This window comes from Mycteria americana, chromosome 1 (assembly GCF_035582795.1).
Source record: "Mycteria americana isolate JAX WOST 10 ecotype Jacksonville Zoo and Gardens chromosome 1, USCA_MyAme_1.0, whole genome shotgun sequence".
Taxonomy (NCBI): Eukaryota; Metazoa; Chordata; class Aves; order Ciconiiformes; family Ciconiidae; genus Mycteria; species Mycteria americana.
Genome location: NC_134365.1, coordinates 1008889 through 1033167, shown reverse-complemented (window position 1 = coordinate 1033167; position 24279 = coordinate 1008889). Strand labels below are relative to the sequence as shown.

General features: G+C 65.1%; 1 protein-coding gene across 2 annotated transcripts in view; it reads right to left on the bottom strand.

Moving 5' to 3' along the window:
• SND1 (staphylococcal nuclease and tudor domain containing 1) overlaps positions 1 to 24279 on the bottom strand; it is a 141397-nt gene that overhangs the window by 109377 nt on the left and 7741 nt on the right. For both annotated transcript variants that reach the window (XM_075509173.1, XM_075509238.1), the window contains exons 4-10: positions 22168 to 22246; positions 19186 to 19346; positions 18861 to 18952; positions 17775 to 17933; positions 17243 to 17349; positions 16879 to 16969; positions 10743 to 10856 (exon numbers count right to left, since the gene is read on the bottom strand). In XM_075509173.1, the coding sequence (XP_075365288.1) occupies positions 10743 to 10856; positions 16879 to 16969; positions 17243 to 17349; positions 17775 to 17933; positions 18861 to 18952; positions 19186 to 19346; positions 22168 to 22246 (803 nt within the window). The remainder of the gene's footprint in view (positions 1 to 10742; positions 10857 to 16878; positions 16970 to 17242; positions 17350 to 17774; positions 17934 to 18860; positions 18953 to 19185; positions 19347 to 22167; positions 22247 to 24279) is intronic.

Here is a 24279-nt window from a genome sequence, read left to right as displayed (position 1 = left end):
AGCCGTCCCCCCGCTCTGCGGAGAGGGATGCCTCTGCCGTGCTCCGGCTGGAGGTATAAAAGCCGAGCCCCGACCCGCAGGCAGAAAGCGGGCAGCAGCGCGCTTTGCTGTAACCAGCTCTAAACCAAGCCGAGGGCGGGAGGAGGAGCGGGGCGGCGGGGCGAGGACGCGAGGTCGGTTCTCGGCAGGGGAGATTCCCCCTCCTGCCTCCAGCCCAACGCCGCGGCGGGTCCGTGCGGTGACGGAGCTGCCGGTAGCCCTTCGCCGCCCCAGGGAGCTGGGGGGCGGGAACCCCATGGGCCGGCCGGAGCAAGCCAGCAAAGGCGACGCCAGCTCCGCGGCAGCGCCCTCGAGCCAACGTGTGCCCCAGCCGTGCCCTCCAGCGTCCCCTCGGTCACGCCAAGGCCCCGAGGGGCGATCCCCGCGGTCACAGGGCAGGACGCGAGGTGATGCCGGGGTGGTGCTGGGTGCAGAGGCAGAGCCCTGCCGCAGCCGTGCCGGGCACCGAACTCAACCTCCTTGCAGGACGCCGTGGCTCCCCGCAGAGCGGAGCGCTGCCGGCGGGGACGGCTCTGGCTGCCTCCCAGATGGAGCAGAGCGGCTCCTAAAGCCACATGCCGCTGGGAGAAAAAAATTAAGCCTTCGCAGAGGCGGGTTCATCACATACCTAAAATCACGGGCTTAAGTTCCCCGAGGCACAAGGGTGCTGTTGCTAGGCAGGACGTTAATTGCACAGTTCAGCAACGTGGCGGAATTGCACAGCTCCTCTCTAATTTAGTGCAATTTAACCATCAATAGAGGATTCACAGTAGCTTCCTGATGAGATCAAAAGGTCAAAGCTTCATTCTCCCATCAGCGTTTTCACGCTCGCCCGGCAGACCGAGAAACATTCGCCACAGCCTTAGCACGGCGTCAGACCCAGCCGCCCCGAGAAGCCGGGCGGCAGCGCGGGGAGGACGCCAGGTCTGCCCGCGTCTGCTTTAACTCTTCTGGACTGCAGGCGCTGGAGATGATTAAGCCTCTCCGAGCAGAGCAGCTCCCAGAGAGCACGATGCAAAGCCCGGCTGGAGCGTCGTCCTCCTCAGTGCGAGCTGGCGGGTGCCTGGATCCTCCTCAAAGCATCGGTGTCAAAACACCAGGCACTTCTGCTGGTCAGAAGAATTACAACACTGAAATGTAAGTTGTTTGGGAAGTATTTTAGCACGGCCCAATCTTTGGGGCTTGTTACTTACACGGCATCAGTAAGACCAAGCACTTAAGCACCGCTGCTATTCCCAGAGCATACGGTTTGGAGCTGCGTCTTCCTCCCGGCTGCATCTTCCTCCCGGCGACACGGGCCCTGGAGCCGCGCTGTGCGAGTTAGCTATCGCCTGCGGTCACGGAGCCGCTGCCTCGTAGAGGGGCTGCTCCGTAGCTGCCGGCAAGCTCCTGCCCATCTCCCCAAACCAGCGTCAGCCACGGCCCCAGGGCCGGCCGGCTGCCCGCAGCCCGTCACCAGCCCGGCCCCGGCTCCTCCACGGTGCTGCTGCCTGCTTTAGTGCTTTGGGTTTTCTTTTCTTTTTTGCCGCTAAGCTTTTGCTCTCTAAGCCACGAGCAATTTCCCGGGATGCCAGAGGCTGTAATCCATACAGGAACCCACCTGTGCCAGCTCACAAATTAATCCAACCCGGATCAGGCCTCGTACCTGGCCCCGACAGATCCCCTGGGAGCCAGGCTCTGGCCGTGCCATCGCGCGTCTGTACGTCTGCTTTCAGCCGGGGGAGGAAAACCCCCCTGCGCCAAAGCAGCGGTATTTTACCAGGGGTCTGGATCAGCCCAAAGCCCCCCAAAAGCCCCCACCCCAGAATTCAGCACCCTGTGCTGCCGGGAGCTGTATCTCAGCAATCTGGAGTCCCAGATGAAATGCCAAACAATCGCTTTCCCACCGTGGAAAGACTCAGGGAGAGAGGAATGGTGGAGAGAGATGCAAGCTAATCATTTTTACACTAGAAAAAGCATGCTACCCAGAGGGCAGAAAACAGGTTGCGAGAACATGCTGACTTCATATGTCTTCTCCCTGGAAGCTATTGCAGCCCCTATTAAATATTGATCAGGGAACTCCAGTGCCCCCACTTTCTGCTCCCGCCTCTCCTCAGATGCACCTCTTCCCTGCCAATATTTAGAATACATTAAGGCCATATGCCCGAGCACTTAGCATTTTACGCCGCGCTGCTCTGCCAGCGCGGCAGGGCTCGCCGCACGCCCCATCCACGCCGGCAATCAGTTCTGTTACACAACACACGGATGAGCTACGATGATCCTTGTAACTGTAATTTAGCGGAGATGAGACGCTGATGAGTTCATGGGTTTGTTTCTCATTAATCTTTTATGCTTGTTGAGTGCGGCGCGCTTTTTGTAGTGCAAACCCTGCTCGACAAATAGAGAAACAAGATCCGCTCTCCACGCGGACCCCGCCGCCCTCGCAGACGATCTGTCTGCCGCCGCGGAGCCGTACGGCGTCCCTCACCAGGCAGGGCTCATCTCGGCTGCGGTAGCCTTGAGTTCAACTCCGGCACAGAGATCCCGGCCAGCCGGGCCTGACCCGCAAGCTTTGAGCTGCTGCAGACGGGGACCATCCTCATCGCGCCAACGGGGGACGATGACGACGAGCTGGACGTGCCGGGGGAGCCTGGCTGAGCTGGGGGACCCCCCAGGTTCCTCCAAGGCTGGTTGCCTCGGGCCACCCATTACTAGAAGGGTGAAGGTACCAAGAACAGCCCGAAGCGATGGGAGAAGCCAGCAGACGGGCGTTAAGCCAAGGAAATGAGGGATCCTCCTTGGGAAGCCATGGAAACCCCTGCTGAGTTTGGGAGCAGCCCGGATCCCTCCCTGGGGTGGACGCCGGGAGATGAGTTTGGCACCAGAGACGCGAAGAAGGGACGTCCGATAGCATCAGCCCGGACACGCTGCTGCTGCCCTAAAACTGCCCAGAAAGGAAAGTCGAGGGCGCGCGTCCCAGGTAATCGGTGCCCTCGGGGAGTCCCAGCACGGCTCCCCTTCCCCGCGCTCCCGTCTCGGCCCTTGGCTCTGGCTACCAGGCGGATTTCCAGGGAGCCAACCAACGAGCCTCCCGCAAGGCCGGCAGAGCCAGGCGCTCCTCCTTCCTTCCCAGCCACCAAATGGTCCTCAAAGACCGCGCTGACAGCCCGGGCAGGCTGCAGCAAAGGAACCGCTGCACCGGAGACACCGGCGAGAGCTGCCGCCGCTCTGCCGAGGGCCACACGGGCAGGAGAGGGAAGGAGCGAGGCACAAAATAACCCTGCGGGAAAGGTACCGGAGAAGCCCAGACGGGACCCCCAGCTGCGTCCGAGGGTTTCGGCAGCGCAGGGGAGCTCCCAAGCAGGCAGAGCCCTCCGGACCGCCGGCTCGCTGCTGCCTGTGGCGAAGGATGTGCAGGCAGGGCAGGGCAGGGCAGGAGGAGACGGCCCTGCCAGAGCTGCCTGCGCGGGATGCACGCTGGCAGGCGCAGTGGGAGCCACGGAGGAAAACCGCCCTGCACCGCAGCTCCGGTGCTGCCCCGGGAAAGCTGGAGCTTGGCGGTGGAGCTGCTGCCAGCACCGAAACAGAGAGGGGCCAGAGGCGACAAGCCGGGGGAGCGAGCGGCTCCCCCGTTTTCGGCACCGAACAAGCCTGGGCTGCTGCGCCATCGGCATCATGACTACCGTTATTCGTGCCGTCACCCAAACGGCTCTGGGGGGGCTTTACAAAGCAAACCGAGCACTTTGCTCGCCGGCCGACGCGCCACGTCCAAGCAGCCTCCGCCAAACTCCCAGCCGCCCCGGCAGCACAGCGGGGACGCAGCCAGCCGCGCCGTGCCACAACGCCGCCTCTCCTGGCAGGGGCCGCCGTCCCCAGCCCGCGCTCCCCAGAGCCTGCCGAGCCGAGGATGCCAGAAGAGCCTCTGCGGGGACAGGAGGAACCGATCCGCGTTCGCAGCTAACGTTCAAACTTCTGCCAAGCCGAGCACAGCCGCCCTCTCTCCAAAATCCGGCTTGCTGCAGAAAAGCACCAGGCGGACACCTGCAAACCATCTGTCGAGCAGCCCTCGCCTCGCCGAGCGCGGCACCGACCGCAGGCGGCTCCCACCGAGAGGGGCCGAGCAGGATGAGGCACCCACAGGCACCCGAGGCTCTGCCAGCGAGACCCGCGCACCATCGGGTACCCCAAAATGTCACAACGCTGGAAGAAAAAGCTCGTTTCCAGGAATAAAGCAGCTGCGATCGCTAAAAACAAGTGTGACGGATCCTTCCTGAACAGCTCATTTCCCAAATCTCAAACAGAGTTACAAATCCATCCCAAACAGCGTCAAAACCAGCAGCTCGGGGGGAGCGGGCTGCCCTCGACCCCGAGGTCCGTCCCCGGGGCCTCCCCAGCCGCGCAGCCCCCGGCCGCTCCTGCTCCAGCGGTGCCGGCCGGGGCTGGCAGCAAGCCGGGCAGGTGGTTTCTACAAAGGGCTTCCAGTTCCACATAAATATCCTGGCAATCAGCGAGCGCCAGGGAAAGGAGCAGAGAGAAAGTACCGCCGTTTGACGGGCTTTGGGTAAAATACGGCTCTTTCTAAAACCTGCTGGAGCGTGGCAGAGAGTCCGCGGGGCAGAATGATGAGGAGCGGGAGCAGCGGTGCTGCCGGGGGCCGGCGTCCATCACCCGCCCTCATACCGCGCGGCCGACGCGCTGCCTTCATCCGGGCATTGCTCGGCGCTGCCCGGCGGCGAGGGGGCGATGAAGGTCACCGGGGTACGCCGCTGGAAGACAGATCGGACGCAAGGTTCGAGGCAGACAAAAATCCTTGTCGGGACTTAAATACCGGCACCTCTGGGAGCCGGCGGCTCGCAGTCAAACACCACGTGAGGAGCCGAAGCCCAGCGGAGCTGCGCGGCATCTTCACACGGCTGCCCCGGCACCGACCTTCCGGTGTCATCGCCCTCTGCGGCACGACACGCCGTGCCCGGCTGGGCGGACAGACGGACCGGGCCACGTGCATTTTGCCCAGCGTCAGCCCTGCCACGAGGCGAGAGGGGAGGCGGTATCGTGAGCACCCTGCCCCACGGGACCGAGCCGAGCAGGGACGCCGAGACCACCCGGCGGGTCCAGCCTGATGGAGCCCTCCCCGCCGGCCCCAGTGCAGGGCTGACCCCTGGCCGCGAGGGTCCCACCGGCCGGGAACAAGGACCCCTCGTGGGTGCCAGCTCCCGCTCTCCGGAGGCTGGCGGGCGCGGGGGCTGGCTAATCCCTCATCTGCTCGCAGCCCAACGGGAGCCAGCAGTTCCCTGCCTTTGGGAACGTATCGGAAAGCCAAGTCACCCGCGCACAAGCCCATTTGAGAGGGGAAAAAAACCATCCAAGCCCAAATCCGTCTGTTTTTTCTTTTTCTGAAGCCATTTCCAGTTTCCCTGCATTTCCAGCTTTCCACCGCTTTCTGTTTGCGGCAGCGCCTGCTCCTCTAACTTTGCCCGGTGCGGCGACAGCCCTGGCGCTCCCGTCAGCTTCTCGATTAGCTGCCGCCGTGTCAAACACGCTCCCGGCAGACGCGAGGCTTGCCGTCGCTCTGGCAGCCAGCGAGCCCCGGCAGCCGGAGCGGGCACAGCGCCGGGGTCCTGCTCCTCCAGAGACCCGCCACCCTGCGCCCCGGCCGGAACGGGCTGGAGGCACCCAAAGGCGCCCAAGAGCCCTCCCCGGCACCCTACCGCTGGCGTCGGTGCAGGGCAGGTGGACAGGCGTGAGCCAGCGTCCAGGATAAACAAGAAAAATCAGACAGCCTTGGCTTCGTGTCCTCAGAAAATATGGCTGGAAGGTGCCGCAGGGCCGTCCGGACGATCCTTGAAGAAATCCCCCACCGCCAACGTCAACCTTATCTCCGCCGCACAGGCAGGAGCAGGGACCGTCGAGTCCCGGCGCAGCGGCACAGCCAGGAAAGGAGCCGGGACATCTCCGCTCCTGATTGCCTTCCCGCTCCGGTTCCCAGGGCCGAGGAGGGGCCCCAGCGCTGCCAAAACCCTGAGCCCCCAGCAGCAATCGCATCCCTCCCCGCAGCCATGCTCCGGCCAGGGGAGACGCTGCCCCGCTTTCAGACTTCATAAAAACCCAACCCACCACCAGCAGGATGGGGTTTTTTCCCCGTTTTTTCTCTTTGAATCAGGGTCCATGTGTTTGACTCCCCCACTCCAAGAGTATCACCAATTAAGATATCAATTTAGATAAATTGGGCGATTGGAGCGGATTTGTACTGTCGTTGCATCAATTGGGCAAATATAGCTTGCTAGAGCACAGAGCCGCTAACGAGATTCTGTAATTTAGCTGTCCAAGGGAGGGAATTTCTGATTAAAAAAGCAAAGCTGAAACCTTCCGAACGCCAGGAACGGTGGCGACACCGAGACCCAGGAAAGCCCCGGTCCCCGAGCCAGAACCAGCGCTCGCTGCCCGCAGCGGGCAGCGCCTGCACCAGCGGATGGGGCAGGTCAGAGCCGCTCGCAGCCACCGCTCCTCCCCGGGGTTTGCTCTTCCTCCCGTCCCACGGGCACGCACGCCAGCGGCGCCGCCGGGCAGGGCTCTGCCGCCGGACAGGGCTCTGCTCCCACGCTCAGCCCGCCCGCCGGCACGCGGGCTGCTCTGCCTTCCGTCGGATCCGACGCGCCCGCAACCTGCTTCGGCGGGGCCAAATCCATCGCCAAGACGGACGGAGCGCAAACCCCACCGCGGGGTACGAGGGTTGAGCAGCGCGGGACGCCGGAGCGACGGGCATCAGCTGCAGCGACGGGGAAGGGCTTCGCCGTGCCCGGAGACGCCTTGCTCACCCCAAAGGCTGGAGCACCCCGCGTTCCATCCCCAGACGCGGACCACAGCTGTGAAATGAGGTCCTGCTGCGAAACGAGCTCCTGCCTTAAGGCTGCAGGCTTAAACGCGGCAGAAACCGGCCCCGGCTCCAGCCCAGCCAGACAAGGCTCAGGCCATTTCACCGGAGACGAGCGCAGGATCAGCTGCGGTGAGCGCGGCGTACGGTTCGGCCTCCATCCCAGTGAGCCACTGCGCCCACGGTGGTGGCAGGACATGGCCTGGGGAAGGATCGCCGGAGATGCTGCCCCGAACCAAGGGGGCCGGCCCGGCGAGGGTCTCCAGAAATCCCGGCAAGGGGGCTCCAGCCGTCCCCGTGCCCCGTGGCACCGGCACCGCACCCGCAGACCCAGCACCTGGGCAGCGGCAGGAGATGCATCTTCATCTGAATACGTTACGTTCCTCAGCAGAGACAAGCGATAGAGATATTAAACGCTATCAGCTCCTGCTCTCAGGATTCATTTCGCGCTGGGCGGTGAAGGCGAGAGATGAAAGGCTGTAGGATTTTATTACGCTGAATTTTCGGTTTGTCATTTCCCATCTACTTGATCAGGTGCCTTGGGACCAATTTGCACTCGGCGGGATGGAGACGGATCTCCCCGGCGGAGCCACGCTAACTACGTGCTACCTGCTACGGTGGGTACACATCTAGCCCCAACCACGGGCAGAGCGGCTCGCAGCCAACGCTGCCGAGCCCCGGCGCCCTGCCACGGCGCTGCCAGGCCCACACCCAGCACCTCCTGGGTAAAACCTTCCAGAACAGCCCCAAATCGACCCCAATGCATACGTACGCGTGCGTGCCCCGAGCTCAGACCGCACCTTTGCGAGGGCAGCTAGGATCGGGGTCTCCCACACGGAGTCCCCCCGTGCGGAAAGCTCCAGATGGTAGGAGCTGGAGCAAGGATTCGCAGGGAGCAGCAGCACCCAAGGGTCCCCGTGGGGCTGGGGATGCGTCCTGCCCCCGAGCTCCCCCCCGCAAGCAGCAAAGCACCGAGTCGGGGACGGGGGAGAGGGGCACACAGCTGAGCAAGGTGCCCGGTTTGTCAGGAGGGGGCTTTTTTCGCTGATTGTTGGTGTTTTTTGATTTCCCCCCCCCCCTTTTTTTTTTTTAAACTAATGATCTGGAAGGGGACGGGGGTAAACATTTCATTAATTGCATTCACAGGTAATTAAGCAACCACGTAAGCAGAGCCAGAGATGAAAATGCAGAAGGACCTAAAGAAGGACAAAACCCAGAAAGAAATAAATGAGGTTTAACTGGGGCATGCAGAAGGCAGGGTGCCTGAACTCGCTCCCGCACGGGGCAAGGGCACCCACAAGCAGCAGCGGGGAGACCACGAAGGGCAAGAGAGCTCGCACCGGCACCGGAGCCTGAAACCCTCCCGGTTTGGGGATGCCCAAGCAGGAGGCTGGCACGACCGCAGCGAGCCAAGTACCCAAACGGGTATTTTCTGAATCTCATCGCTACAGCCGTCACGGCCCCGAGACCCGGGCAGGACGGGCTCCAGCGCGCCGGCTGCACCAGCTCTTGCAGGAGAAGGAAGGAGAGGAGGAAGGTGGAAGCAGCTCCTGCTCCGCAGCCGTGTTGCACGACCTGGGGCCGTGCCGGCCAGGCCACGCTGGTGTGGACGGGTAACTTCACCCCACCGGAGGGTCCGGCAGCAGGACCTGGCACCTGCAAACCCTGGATGCGATGTAAAGGTGCGGCTGTTTCCAAATACCGAGCCCGCTCCGTGCAGCGAGCTCCCCAAACGAGAAGCCAGACGCAGACCAGCGACTTGGCTGCGACCCGGCAACTTCGGGGCGCGGGGGCACCTGCGGCGCGCTCGCGAGCGTGACCCCGATACGCTTCCCTGCGCCGCTGCATTAAACACGCCCGAGCACGGGGAAAGAGGAGGGCAAACAGCGTGAGGGGCCGCAGCGAGACCCCAGACTCAGCGGGGGGAAGAGCCCGGGTTCAGGGCACCCCCCGGGCGGCACCGTGCGTGGCGGTGGGGCTGGCAGTGAGCCCGGCAGCTCCCGGCAGGCAGGGAGAAGGCAACCGCCCACGTGCCAGGGCCGCAACGCCGAAGCAAGTGAAGGATTTTGCCAAGGGAGCCGGCAGCGCGGTGGGGGGCAGTCGCCTTTCTGCAGTCTCCTTGGAGACCACGACCGCTCCGCAAAGAAACCACACGCTCCTCCCGGCAGCGCCGCACGGTGCCGGCGGGGCACGAGGGAGCAGGTCCCCCCCACCAGCATGGGTGGCCGCTTTGCAGCCGCCCCGTGCCCTCCCCGCCGTGCAAGCGTGCCGTTTAGCTCGCCGTGGCTCCCATCCACCCGGCGCTGACGCCAGAGAAACGGCAGGAGGAAGAGGCTAATCTGGGAAGTTATTCATAATTCAGTGTGTACAAAACAAGGCGGCATCCTAGGAGGGAGGAATTTCCAAATTACCGTTCCCACAGCAACCCGGGCTCTGCCCCTGCGCACACCAACAGCTCGGGGAGCCATGGCACGCGGCGCCATCGCGGCGAGGCCAGCCCGAGCCGGCGCTCAGCGCATCGGTGACGTTCGGGGGGAAAAAACAGCCCTGGAAAAGGCGGCTTTCACGTAATCCTGGGCGAAGGCTGGCTTTCCGCTGCAGGCTGGAAAGCCCTCCTCTCGCTCGCGGGCGGGAGCGCTCCTCGCCCTCTCGAGAGGCACTGGATGAGGAGGAGGTTTCCGCTAGGAACAATGTGGGTGCTCGGCGGGTGTCTCTGCAGCTCTCGAGAGCATCAACCATTAGGGGGGAGAAAAATAAAAGAAAGAAAAAAGCAGCAAGCAGATAAATCCCTGCCCTAAGGAGCCTTTGGATGGTTTCAGATCAGTTGCCGCCAGGCGAAGCCGGGAAGTGCCTGGCTCCCGTGCCCGCACCGCGGGTCACGGCCCTGCCGGCAGGTACCGGCTGCCCCGCTGCCACCCGCTCCGCGCCGAGAGAGGGGCACGGGGATCAAACCGGCGTCCCGGCCCCCGGCCCAGCACAGGCACTTTGAGCGGAGGTGAAGGGGACTCGGCGTGCGACCCGCAGCCGCGCGGCAGAGCTTATTTTGGGCGCTTTCACGTCGCTGCCGAGCGCAGGGCTCGAGGTCCAGCGCATGCCGGCTTGCAAGACGCTCAAACGAAGCACAGCGGAGACCAAACCGCGCACGAACAATGCGGCCTTTTCCGAAGACTTCAGTCCCCGGGATTTCTCCATCAGATCCCGACGCTGCAGGTCTCCGCGAGTCAGACCCCGGCGTCCATTTGAGCAGAGGAGAGAGGAGCCCGCTCCTCGTAGAGGCGGGGAGGAAGGAGGGAAGCGCTCCCCGACCCCAGCCAGCCCCACGGCAGAGGGGAGAGATGCTCGGGGCGGCACGGCCGGACACCTCGCTGAACGGCACGGTGGGGAGGAGAAGGAAAACTAAAGGGTTTCGCACACGCTGCGAACTCCAGCAGCCCCGCAGCCTCCTGCTTCTCCCCCCAGCATCCCACCGCACGCCGGCCACAGCCCCACGCCCTGGAAAAGGGGCTCTCCCGCCTCCCCAGAGCAGAGTGCCGCAATACAGAGAGGGAAACTGAGGCAGGGGACGAGGGAGGCAGCGGTCTGCCTACAGCCATCAGAGTGCACGCTCAGACCCTCCCCAAGGCCTCCTGCATCCCGTGAGGTGGGGCTCCCCCAGGAAGAAAAAGGGGGTACTTTGCAGGGGGGTCAGGCCAGATAGAAGAGGAGCCTCACGGGGAGGGGACTCCATCCCGGGACGGCCACGGACGCCAGCGACTGCCGCCCAGCAGAGACGCTGCACTGCTGGGGAGCGGAGCAGAGCACCCTCCCCATCGCACCCCGCGGTCACCTCCCCGCCGCACGTCCCCACGGTCACCTGCGTGCTGTCCCCCTCCAGCCGGGGGGGTCGGATGCTGGACAGGTGAATGGTTTTGTGGTCCCCAGAGTTCAGTTTCACCACGATGGCGTCCGCGTTCAGCACCTGCATCACCTGGGGAGGGAGAGAGGCCAAGGTGAACGCCGTGCCCGCAGGCAGCGTGGCACCCAGGCGGCACGAGCCCCAGAGCCAGGCACCGCTGCGACACTGCCCAGGCTCTGGCACGGACCCTGACCCACCCCGGCTCCGGCCGCCGGCACAGAGTGAGCGGCTCCAAGCCCATCCCGGGTGCCCGGCGGGTCACCGGAGCGAACGCGGCTTGCCGGCGTGTCCGCGATCCCGCTCTCCGAGCCCGAAGAGCTCAGCGCTGGTCAGAGCCCTGCAAGGTCCCCGGACGGTGACGCCGTGGCACGCCAGCACATCGCCAGCCGTGTGCCATCCTGTGCCAGAGCTCAGCCCCCCAGGGTTGCATTCCAGAAACAAAACCGGAGAGGGGACTGGACCACAGGCATCGATACCGGACGACAGATGAGCGCACATGGAGGAGGGAGCGAGCACAGCCCGCAGCGGAGACTCTTCCACCCCACGATCATACAACAGCGCGTCCTGGCTGGTGGTTCTCCACGCGCCCGGGGAGCAAATTAATTAAAAAAACTGGTGGCAAAGGCAGGCAGGGCTGCGCAGGCAGGCGGAGGACAGCAGGGCTCAGGGCACGCTGTTTTAATCTTCTCAGTTTTCATTAAATGCCGCTCTCCAGCCCGGACCGAGCAGCAGCAGGCGGAGCAGGACAAGGCAGCCGGGCATTCCCGCTGGCAGGGCACGTGCCTTCCCCTGCCCGCTCCCAGCACAAACCCAGTCCCCCCAGTCACACCAGGGCAAAAGATTCCTGTCGTTGCTCATCCACGACGAGCCCGGGGAGCGCAGCCCCACGCATCCCCCCCAGAGCCGAGCCAGAGCTCGGGGGGAAGCGGAGGGAGGAGGGCACAGACTCGTCCCCCTCGCAGCACTTTTTGCCCCAGCGAGCACATCAGTGCCTCAAAACGTGCTTAGCCAAAGGGATAACAGGATTACAGGAATTAAAATTAAAGCAGACACCGAGGATTGCTGGGGCTCCTCTCGGCACAGCAAACCCCCCCAGGGGACGTCCCTACCCAGGGACTCTGCCTCTCCCGGGACCCAGATCCTTTGTTTTTCATCGGCAGAACCGAGCCCAGAGCAGTTTGCACGCGAAGTGGAGTAATCAAATCTCATGCTTCAGGGCATCCTCACCGCTGGAGGGGTCAGGACGGGACCCCAGCAGCACGTCGGGCATCTATCCCTTCCCTCGCGCAGACCGCTTCGAAAAAGCAAGACGCGAAGATAAGGTACCGCAGCCAGGAGAGCCGCAGGTCGGATCCAGGGGCAAAGCCCGCGCTGCGCGACACATCCATCCCCCCGCTCGCGCTGCCGTGTCGGAGCCGCGGTCAGATCTCATCTGTTCTCCGGCAAGAGGCGGCGGCAGGGTGGGTTCCCGAGAGCTCCCGGCACCCCGGCCTGCGGCACGGCCCGGGTTAGGTGCAGGAGCTGACGACTGGCACCGGGGACTCACCGAGCCCCTCCGGCCCCGAGCGTCCCCTTCCTGGCAGGAATTAACTCGCAGGGCCCTTCGCCAGGCTGAGCCGGCCGCGATGGGTGTCTGCAGGGGCACAGGACGCCGCAGGACACGGCACCCGGGGCACCCGGGGCACCCGGGGGCTGCGAGTCCCAGGCAGGACGGGGCAGGGCGGCAGCAGGAGCCGAGGGCGAGCCCCGGGTGCCCACCCCTCCTCGGGCACCCGCTCCCCTCCTCCAGGCAGGAGCTGCAGCCCCAGCTCGGCAGCATCGCCCCAGGCAGGGAAGCGGCAGAAGGCACTTTGCAGCCCCCTCCCCGGGGACCCCGCGGGCAGGAGGGGGGCACGGTGACAGAGGTGACAGCGGCGACAGCGGCAGCAAAACCAGAGACAGCACAGCCTCCGAGGCTGTGCCGTTTTTCGTGCTAACAATTTCTCAGCTTGCGCTGGCCAGCTTCCTTTATCCAATATTTATTGTGGCTTCACCTGCCTGAGAAAGGCGCTTTGATAAACGGATTGAAAGGATTTTCTTTTTTTTTTTTTTTAAATCTCTGCAGCTGCTCCTTGCAGAGCCTGCGTCCCCTGGTGCCACTTCCCTAAAACCCCTTGGGACACACTGGGACACAGCCTCCACCCCACGCCGAGGCTCCTCGAGCCGGGGTGCAGGGAGGGGAGGGCTGGGCGATGGTCCTGCGGGCAGATGGGCTCCAGCGACCCTCCGCCGAGCCCCGGCCAGGCTTGCCCCCCTCGCCCCCACCCCTGCTCCCCCGGGGCAAGAAGGTCAGAGCAGTGCCTCCTGAATATTTTTTCACGCCAGAAGATTTTCTCACCGAGAGCATTGATCCCAACGAGGTTTCCCGTTTTCCACCCCAGCGCTTTGCGCGCCTGCCCCTGCCACGGGCTTCGCCGCAGCAGCTCCCCTGGGTGCTCACGGGGCCGAGGACCCCCGTGCCTGGGGAGCGTGGGGCCGTTCCCCAGCTGCCACCGTGCCCCACGGCTCCCTGCCTGGGGTAACGAGGGCAGCTCGTTAGATCTTCCGGGAGAGGGCTCAGGGACAGGCTGCTGCACGGGGAGCATCCCCGAAGCCGGGAGCGACCTCCTGCACCTTGACCTGGCACGACAGGGATGGTGGCACTTTGGGAGCCGGTGCCCAGCACGGAGAGAGGGGCCGGTGCTGCCCCCAAAGAGAAAACTGCTTTTTTGAGGGGTTTTGGCAGGGTCTGGCACTCAGCTCAGCAGGAGAGCAGCTCCCGGGCTGGCTTTGGCAGATCCCACTGAGATCAGAGATGATTTGGCCACGACGAAGGCTCCAAGCATTTTGCAAAGGGGGGAAAACACACACACACGCACAAAAAAAAAGCCAGAGGCACAGCTCATGCACAACAGCCTCCTCCAGCCTGCAAAGCGCCGGAGCCGGTGCGTGGCAGGAGGCGATGCACAGCCCAGCCAGCGAGCCTGGATGCGGCCGAGGGGCTGCCCAGCGCACCCCCCCGCCCCCGAGGGCCTGATCCTGCCCCGCAGCAGGGAGATGGGACGACACGGCCTCGCACGGCCCTCCGAGCCCCGCGTACAAAGCTGTATTATAAACAGCTTTTGGCAGAGGATAGCTTTCAGCGCAACGTATTCAGCTCTAAGCAGCGCTGTCCCAAATTCCTGGGTGCTCTAAGACAAGCTGACGTAGGGAATTCAGGAGAAAGCCTCCAGCCTCTTCACATTTTTATTCCACCACTTTTCTTCTTGCCACTCACAGGCATCAAATCCACAATCGAGGCCAAACCTTAATTTCTCCCCAAACCAACCCCTCCGCTCAAAGCACTGCCAGCTGACTGCTACGGCAGCGGGATGCAAAATTAGCCGGAGCCGATTTACCGCGGTTGCTCAACGGTGCAAAGACAGGTTGGGATCTTCCTCCTCCTCCTCCTCCTCCTCCCCCCGCCGCCCCCTGGCAGCTCCTACGTCAGCTCTGCCGCTGCAAACGAGCGCCTTGGCATTCTGCCGAGCATGGAGGCAGCTTCGGCACCGGAGCAATCGCTGCCTGCCCCTTGCCTGCCTGCCCGCTGCCTACGGGTGCTCGGCCCCATCTGCAGGGTGCTGGGGGGGGCGGCTCACAGGGCCCCTCGGAGAGGCCGGGCACGTGCCCAGCTCTGGGTTCAGCTCTGGCCCTCCGAGGCGTGCGGGCATTTGTCCTGATTTTCCCTGTCACTTACAATTCCCGGGAAGGGAAAAAGACCAAAAATTGACACTGCAAAACCAACAGCGCCCGGGGGGGCTTCGCCTGACAGCTCCCTAAATGCTGATTTGCACGGGCCTGCATAAAGAGCAGGTTTTAACCAAAGGCGGAGAAATTCTGCGTCTTCTCCCCAGGAAGCAGGACGGCACAGTGGCGTTCACCGCCTTTGGGGGCCCTTACTTCAGATCCAGAGCAGCCAAACCACGCCGGAGCGGAGCCCAGGCTGCAGCGAGCCGGGGGGCAAGTGTTCCCAGACGGGGGGGGACCCCAGCAGAGGGAGGGGCTGTGCCCGGATCCGGAGGGCCATCCTGTGCGCTCGGCCCCGGGACCCTAAGCGGGATGCAGCCTGCACATCGGGGTCCCCTCCGCTCCACGGCCCCGGGGGTGGACGGCTACCCCATGGCAACGCCCGGCACAAGGGCTGGAGACGCTGCTGAGCCCCAGACCTGCCGCAGCCACCTTTGCTGCCGTGCCGGGAGGCTTGGGACGAGAGACCTGCCTGCCGCAGCTCTCCGCCAGCGTCCCAGCCTGCACACGAGCTATTCAACAAAATAACGGGCATCTTCGAAATGCCAGGAGCGGCCACCCGCCCCCTCCACCAGCCCTCCGCAAGCTGCTGAGCAAAGCATGACTAACGGCCCCCGTGCCGGCTCCTGGCGCGGGCTCCGGCGGCAGCCTCTGCCAGCGGCAGGATGGCGCTTCCGAGCGTGCCAGCGCCTTCGCACGGCCGTCCCCGTGCCCGCAGGGGCATTTGCCCAGGTGTTATTCCTCACCGCAACGGCAGCGCCTGGGGTAGGGACCAAACACGGTCCTTCTCCCCAGGGACGGGCTCTCACCTCTGGCCTTCTCAGATACCCTCTGGGCTTGGCATTCGGGCACGTTCACGCACCCCTCGAAGAGGAAAAGCCCAGCAAACCCTTCACCGCCTGGGAAAGCCGGTGGGAACTTTTTGGGGACCTCCGCTACCGCTACCACCGGCCGCGTCCGAGCTGACAAACGGGCAGTTGCAGTTCGAAGGGCACGATCTCAGAGTTAACGCACGAGCCAGCGCCCGCCCGGCCTCATCCCACGGGCCAGGAGCTGCCGCGCAGATCCCAGCGACAGCACCGCACGGAGGAGCTAATTAAGCCGGTCGCATCACGCGGCTCAGACCGGCCCGGCCGCAAGAGCTCCCGGCTTTGCCCTGCCCGGCAGCTCCAGAGCTCCCGCAGCCAGCGCCCGGCCAGGCACGCTCTGCCCCAAGCCCCGCTGCTGCCGCCCCGGTCTCCCCCGCAGCCGGCGGCGCCGGGGCGGCCAGCGGCCCCCGAGGCGGGCAGGGAAGGGGCGGCCAGGCTCCCTCCCGCGCCCGCAAGGCAGGGACGTCCGGGCACGGCCCCGGCAGGGACGGGGCAGCTGGAAGGACGCTCCGGGGCAGGATGCGACCCGGGCACGGGAGGAGCGCAGGGGTTAAGCCGACGTTCCAAGAACCCCGGCTGCTGCGCGGTTCCCAGGGTTTCCACGCGAGCCGAAGCCCCCGGCGAGCCGGCAGCTCCATCTAGCGGGCTGCTCCCCCCGCGCGGTGCCCGGCCCCCCGCAGCCCGCCGCCGCTGCCCACCGCCGCGCTCCCGGCCAGCCCTGCCCGGCGAGCCGCCCCTCTGCAGGGATGCCCACCCGGGGCAGGGGCAGCGCCGGGGCAGCCCCACGCAGCTTCCCTCGCGTCCTCCCTTTTGCGTGGGCTACGCTCTCCGAATCGTGCCGGGGCAGGGGTAGGCACGGTTTCCGTCCGGCGGGAACAGGGGCACCGCTGCGGTGGGGCACCCCCGGAGCTGCTCTCACACGCGTGGGGCTAGCGAGGCCCCGGAGCTGGGCCGGCCGCGGCAGGGAGGGGCCGACCCCGGGCTCTGCCCCACGGCTCCGCACCGGCAACCCCCAGGATCGGGGCAGGGGCTGCCACGGAGCTGCGCCCGACACCGCGCTGGAGGCGCGGGCAGGAGAGGGAAGGAAAACCGCGCCGAGCCCAAACAGCCTCGGCAGGCAGGAGAGCAGCAGGCAGGGTGAGAGCACCTCCGCAGCACCCGGCCAGCTGGAGCGAGGCCCCAGGGCACCCACCGGCCCTTCCCCACACGCCGTGGACCCTTCCCCTCCCCTCCGCTTTGCCTTCCCACCCCAGGCCTGCCCGAGATGCCAGCGTGCGCCTGCGCCGTCGTGCATCGTGGCGGGGACGTAGCAGAGGCAAAACCCTCGGGGGTTTGTCCAAGCACGTACGGAGGCCAGCAAGGGCAGCCAGGCCCCCTGCCCTCCGCCCCCCGCCCCTTCCTTTGCTCTGCCAGCCGCTCACCTTGGCTACGAACTGCTTGTCCTTCTGATCCAGGTTTGCCGTGGGGGCCACGTAGTCCCTCCAGATCCTCAGCTTGCGCTCCTTGGCAAACCTGGCGAGGGGGACAGACGTGACGCCCGGGCAGGAAACCCCAGCAGGGTCGGACGTGCCGTACGTTAAATCATCCAGCAAAGCCCCGGCAGAGGCCGTGGGGCTGGTGCAGACTTGCAAGGAGAGATTGCAGCTACCTCCCACCCAGGAGAGCACTGGGGGTGCCCCACATGTGGATGGGGAGACGGGGCTGGAGTCACCCCGGGCACCCCGTGGGTGCTGGAAGCGTGCCCACCCCAGCACCCAGCCCTGCGGCTCCCGGCGTCGGACTCACCTTTCGGCCGCACGCAGCTTGTCAGCGCCGCGGGTGTAGACGGCGATGGACCAGTCCACACAGCGGGCAAAGCCCTCCTTCAGCAAGAGCTCGGTGATGTTCCCGTTCTGCGGAGAAGGGGACGAGGCGCGCGCTTCAGCTGCGGGGGACGCGGCATCGACACCCACCCCTGCGCCCCAGGAGAGCTGGCCTGTCCCTGTCCCTGCCCTGCTGCGAGGGGGGACCTCACGCGCCCTGCTCAGCCCCTTGGATGTCACAGGTCCCCAAAGAGCCCTGCAAGGCCGGGCCACAGCGCCGTGTGCCCCCAGGGCTATGGGAGACCACCCCAGCGATACCCACAGGGCTCTGCTCTCCTCATGGGCTGCTCAGATGGACCATGGTCTCCAACGTCCACCAGTAAAGAGCCCACGACTCCCACCTGCCCCAAGCCCCCACCAGAGGCACCTGGACCTTGCAACCACCTTTAGCATGTCCAGCGAGTGACGACCAACAGTCCGACAGCCCGCCAGGACCCTCTCCCACCCCTACTTGCCGGGTGCAGGATGGTGCCCAGGATGTTCTGGTTGTGGCAGCTCTCCAGGACAATCTGCACGTCCCTCTGCAGCAGCCGTGACTCCGTGAAGAACTTCGCTTCAGCCGCAAACGGCTCGGGGACTTCGGGGGCGTCCGCCTCCCGCTTGAACGTGGGGCACTGCAGCAGAGGGGGGATGATCAGGGCACGGGCTGGCCCCTAAAACCTTGGCAAGGGGGTGGGAAACCTCCCTGGGGAGGAAGGCTGCGCCTAGCCCCTGGGCTCCAGCCGTAGCTTCTGGGAGAGACAGGCTGGGGGGCTGCACCTACCGACGCTTTCGTGCCATTTTGCACTGATGCAGCCCTTTACCCGCCCCAGCAAACGCTGCCAGGAGCAAATCCGGGTACGGGGACCAACTCCCAGCATAGTCCTGCCTAGGGTGGATCCACCCTGGGTCAGATGGGCAAGGGGAAAAAAAAAAAAAAAAAAAAAAAAAAAGGCTCTGGCGCTCCAGCAAGGGCCCCGTGAGAGGGAGCCGAGGCAGGAGGCTCCCAGCCCCGCCGGGGTAGCCCCCAGCCCAAGAGCCGCCCTCCGTCAGCCTCCCGCCACGCCTGGCGGCCGAGCTCTCCAGCCCACGCGCCAGCAGCCACCCCGACGCCAGCGGAGCGGGGACAACCGCTCCCCCGGCAAGCAGGGGATCCCGGCAGGGTGACTGACAGCCCGCGGCTCGGGCTGCTGCCGGGCCTGGCAGCACGGAGCTGGTACCCACCTAACCCAAAACCTGTTCCCGTGCCCGCAGTGGCACCCCGCGCCGGCACGCACACAACCGCAGGCTGCGACCAGCCTGTTACTGGAAGGTGCACGCACGCAGGACGACGCGGCGGGCAACAAGGCAGCTGTACCCCGGCCTCCATCCCTCCCTGCCCCGGTCCCGCGAGCCCAGCAGCCGGGGCGGCAGGCGGGTACCGGTGCAACCCCCGCACGCTTGCACCAGTGCCAAAAGGCGCCGAGGAGGATGCACCATGAACGACGGTGCAAATTCAAGAGGGAACTTGCTGCGGAGAGGACTGCTGAGCATGCCTGCCGGGGCCAGCAGCTGAGCCTCACCTTGATGCCCGAGAGCATGACAGTGACCAGGTAGTAATCGGGGAGGAGGAGGGCTCTCACCACGCTGCCATCCCGGACGTGCTCTATGATGGCTGCGGAGCAAAAGCAGAGAGGTTGGTCCCGCTGCGGAGGGGCTCAGCGGAAGCCGCGGACCTGGAGCCAGCCCTCCTCCTTCCTCCGCAGAGAGAGGGTGCCGGGAACGGCGCCCAAGCAGCGCGGCGCAGGCAGTTGGCCCCTAAGGCCGGGTACAGGCAGGTGGCGGAGGACGGAGGGCAGGGGCGGCCCCAGCGCCCAGCGGCGAGGGCCAGAGTCGGTGCCACCTTACCGTTGACCGGCTTCTGGTGCATGGAGTCCACGAAGTGCCGGGGGTTTTCAATCGTGTACTTGAGATCCCGGACGGTGTGGGAGCCCGTCCCCTCACTCCACATCCCCTTCTTGGCGCTCTTGGCTTGCTCCTCCAGCTCCGCCAGCCTGCTCTGCTCGGGGCTGCAAGGACAGGACGAGACGGGGTGAGGCCAGGTCTGGGGCAGGCAGGACGCTGCCAGTTCCTGCGTGTTTTATCACCGGGAACATCCATCTTCCAGGCGCTTTCCTGGATGCTTTAGCGATTTGACCGCTCACATCTAGAAAAAGCACCACCCGGGTGAGCTGGCGAGCAACGCTTCGTGCTGCTGACAGCAACACGCAGTCAATCAAAGGAAGTTTCTCCGGCACCACGGCACAGAGGCTGCACCGTCGACGTCCGAATACCCACCGCTGGAAGCCCCACCTCGGACAAACCGGGGAGGTTTAGGCCATGCAACCCTTTCAGAGGCTGCTTGGTACCCTGCGACGGAAAGGCAGCCCCGGGGAGACGCGGCAGCCCCAACTCCCGGCGCGGCAGAGCACGCTTTGGGAGAGGAGGGACGGCACGCCCAGGTACGCAGCCCGCGTGCCGTACCAAACCACAGATCGTCCCCGGTCCCGCGCACGCGGGCGGCTGCCTAAGGCAGAGCACGGCAGCAGCCCCCTCCCAACGCCGATGGCCAGCCCTGCCACGCGCCGTCCTAACCCGTTAAACAAATTCGGTCTTACTTGTGTTTTAGCATTCTTCAACTCAGGGCAAAGCTGCAACCTGAGGAATCCCGAGTTCAACACAGAAGCGCCCGACCCGAGCAGCTGACGAGCGAGTGGCCGAGAGTCACCTCCCGCACCCGTTAATTAACGCGCCCTTTGAATCAGGAGAGCAAACGCAGAGCGGCGACGCGCTCCAGGCGATATTTAATCGCAGGAAGCTCAGTCCTGTGCTAACCGCGCTGCACCAGCCCCGCCGCACTGGTGATGGAGCTCGCGGCAGCGGCATCGCCCAGCCCGGCGGGCTGCACGTCCTGCTCCCGCACCATCATCGTCAGCCTTCGCCAGGCACGCTGCCCGCTGGCTGCACTCGCAGGAGGAGGTTGAAGGACCAGAACAGCAGACCCTCGTGAGCCCGAAGCCACCAAAAGGTCCCCGTGGGGTTGCCCAGGCCCCCCCAGCACAAGCAGCGGACAACAGCGCCCAACCCGCACCCCAATTTCCTTCCCTCTGGCACAACAGGCCAGTCCAAAAGCGCCCGAAAAGTCTCCGGCAGCAAATGCACGGGGGACCTCGGTCACCTCTCCGGCTGGAGCGCGGGGCTCCCCGAGCAGCAGGCGGGGGGCTGCTCCGCTCTCCTTAGCTGAACCACCACGCAACCGCCCTCCGATGGGATCAGCAGCGCGGCCGCAGCCGAGGCGCTCCTGCGGCAGAGCCAGGCGAGGGGGCTTCGGCAGGGAAGGCCGGCTGGAAAGCAGGGACGAGCGCAGAGGAACCAAGTCAGATCCGAGGTCCCGCCTGGCCCATCACCCTGGCTTCCAGGCGCCTGGGGGAGCACCAGCCCCGGCGGTCTCCGACGGCCGTCCCTACACCGTGCGAGCACGGCTTCCCACGGGTGTCACACAGCCACTAGCCACGAGCGGTGGCAGCCGACACGGCCCAGCTGCTTGCGACCAGCCCCTGCTTGGGCTCGCGGGCCCCCTTCGGCACAAGCCTCCGCAGGGCCCCCGGGGACACTTGCAACGGGAAGCAGGAGAAAGTCAGAGCAAAACCACCAGCGGGCTGGCAGGCGGAGGCTTTCCTCCTTCACTCCACCTCCGCAGCTCAGGAGCGACGCAGGAGGTGCAGAACCAGGACAGGGAGGCAAGAGCCGGCTCCGGCTGCACCCCGCTCATCCTACGAACGCTGCCGGTCCTTGCCAGGCTCCGCCACCGGTGCTGCACCCGCCCTCCTGGCAGCTCCTCGCCCCCGGCCCCAGCAGCCCCGCAGAGCCTGGCGGCTTCCGCAGCCCCTCCGGCACGGGCGCAGTGGCTTTTGTGCCTCTCCCAGGCATCACCGCCCTGCGGTGGTCCCCGACCGTGCCAAAGCAGAGCCACTGAACGCCGGACCAGCCAACAGCACCAGGCAGGGAGCACGTTCCCCAAGGGCTTGGGACGGGGACTGCGTACCCGGGCAGGCAGCGAGCGGGACCCACCGGCGCTCGAGGCTTCAGCACTGGCAAGCCCGGGCATAAAATAACCCATCCACACCCTTGGCAATGCACGCTCTATTTACTCCGCATACCTGTTTACAGGCTGCGCTACCGAAAACACTGGGTGGAAAGCATCCAAGTGTGCCAGGAACAGTTTTAGGAAGCGACACGGGCAAGCTTCCAGGCCCAGCAGGCGCGGGGATGGAAATAGCGTCTGACCGGTATTTATAGCGGTGCCACAGAAACAACTCGCACCCCTGGCACAGGATAGCTGGGACCCGGGGCCGTGCGGGGGGATGCCGGCACGCCGCAGCCGAGACCAGGCTTCTCCCTTGCTCCGGGGCCGTGGCTAAGCATCGCCATCGGCTCCAGTCTGCCACCCGGACGTAGGACGAGGGGCAGGAACATCACCTCTCTCGCACGAATTAAAGCGCCTCAACTCCCCACCAGGCGTTGTTATCCAGCGACCAAGAGCTTCAGAAGATTTTCTGCTCTTCAGCCCAGGGCCACAGCTCTGGTGCTTCAGCATCCATGGCAAGGAGACACGCGGCTCCCCCTCCAAAACCCCTCGCCACCCCAACCCTAAAAACGAGGGGTCACTGTGCTGGGGTACCGATGCCCGTGGAACCCGGGCACCGCAGAGAGCCCTGGAGCAGGGGCGGGTGCCCAGCCAAAGCCGAGGAACCCAACAGCTCTGCGTCCGGATAAATAACGGCAGAGGATCGGTGCGGCCGCGCAGGACGGGCTCACCGGGGCAGCGCAGGAACGCAGCCGCATACGTACTTGTTGGCTCGGATCCCTTCCCGGCGGGAGGCCAGCCCTTCGGCCACGAGGGACTCGGCAATGTTCTCGCCACTCGTGTCTGCGGAGAGAGGAGAAGAGGAGTCGGTGAGACGAGTCACCAGCGCACGGGGTGACCCGGAGGCACGCAGACCTCGGTCCTGGAAAGCACTCCCAAGATGATTCCAGCTGGCAAGTGCCGGAGCAACCCAGGAGCAAAAGGCTCCCGTCACCAGCCCAGCGTCCCAGCAGCACACGGCCATCACGACGCATCGAGCGGAGCAGCCCAGGGCTCTCCCGGGGACACCATTTCCCCCAGACCAGGGCTACGCAAGCGGGAAGGCGGCACACTGCTCTGATGCACTACTGCTGTCCCCCAAAGCTTGCTGTCCCCCAGGGCCATCTCCGTGGGAAGGGGACATCCTCAGCACCCAGGGGAGACAGGCAATGCCCTCCCAGCACCAAAGGGGCTCTCTGGATTTCCAGCGAAGGCTGCAGTACCAGCACGCCCTGCAACGGCCGTCTCCGCACAAAGCATCCTTCCTCTGCAGAAACACGGGGGGGTTGATGGCTACCGGGAGCCAGAGCCCCCGGGGAGGCAGGGGACAAGCGCCAGGGTCCAGGGGGGATCCCAGGCCAGGGAGAGCAGACGCACGGGAGGATTCGGGCAGAATCCCCTGGGAGAAACCCTCGGCTGCCCAGGCAGAAGGGAGGGCACAGGGCTGCATGGCGCGGATGGCCAGGGAGGGGCCCGAACCCCCACCCTTCCCCAGCACCTCCGCTCCGGCTCGGCCACCAGCAGCGAGCGATGGCAAGCCCCCACCCCTCCAAAGCCCAGAGCCGCAGACAGCTGCTGCATCGCTGCCAGGGAAGCTGTCGCAGCCTTTCCATATTAATAGTATTTAAACCTTGACAAACTTCATCAGGAAACATTTTATGCTTCATTTCTCACCTCCGCTGTGTGACAGGCTGGGATTTAACAATAAGGCTGACACCTACGCGGGAGGCACGGCATAAAAGTCCTTAATGTGGCAGACAACAAGGCTGCAGATGACTGAAAGGGAGCACTTCACTGATCGCGGTGCCACCGAACAACAAAACCTCTTTCAAGGTTTACTTGTTGCAGACTGCGTTGTCGGGACCTGCCAGGATTCCTGCTGAAGGATGGCCCACAGGGCGGGAAAGCGGAGAGCAGCAGCTCTCCAAAACTACGATCCCCCACTCTGCAGGAGGGGATCCCCATCCCAACGGGCTTCCCAGTCCCCCAACCCACGAGCAAACTGGAAGCTCAGGAAAGAGCATGGAGGTAACTTCAATATCCAGTTATTCGTGGTATCGGGGTACAGGCTCACCCTGGCAGCACGTGGGGCCCCGTTCCCCTTTCTCGCAGCCTGGGGACTGTGGGGGTCTCGCGTTCCCACGCTGGAGGGGGACCCCCATAGGGACATAGGAGATGCTGGCTGGAGCGCACCGGGATGCGGCGGCGATGGGAAGCCAGCCCTGGGTCACCCTCGCAGCAGCTACAAGGTGCTGGCGAAAAGGGGGTCCAGGCAGGGCTATTGCCCACCACGGGCCACGCTGGCCCTGGCCACGTCCAGCCGAGCCCGAAAACCTCCGAGGACAGAGCTCCAGCCTCCCCGCGGAGCCGCACGGCCGCGAACGCACCCGCTGATCCTCTGCAGCGGGGAACCCGGAGCCAGCAGCGATGCTGGGCTTTCTGGCCACGCAGCAGAGCTGACGGCTGGCAATCCTCGTCCTGCCCAGCCACAGACACCGGCAACTCCTGCCCCAGACCCAGAGAGAGCCTCTCCCCCAAATCGTGGGGCACCTCCTTTCTCCCCGGGCCTCCACGCAAACCCCGCTTGCTCCATTTGTGCCGCGCTGCCTTGGGACAAACCCTGTCCGCGGCAGCAAGCGAGTCCCGGTCATTTGCTGCTCGAGCCAGCCTCCCGCTTCCACCGCGGGAAAGGCCCCGAGCACCACAGGGATGTCGGGATGCGCGCGTGGAGACAAGGATGCCTCACGGCACCCGCTCACCCAGTCTGGCCCCGCACGGCTCAGCCACAGGCAGCAGAGTCTGCAGGGACACGGGGCCGAGGGCACCCCACACCCCAG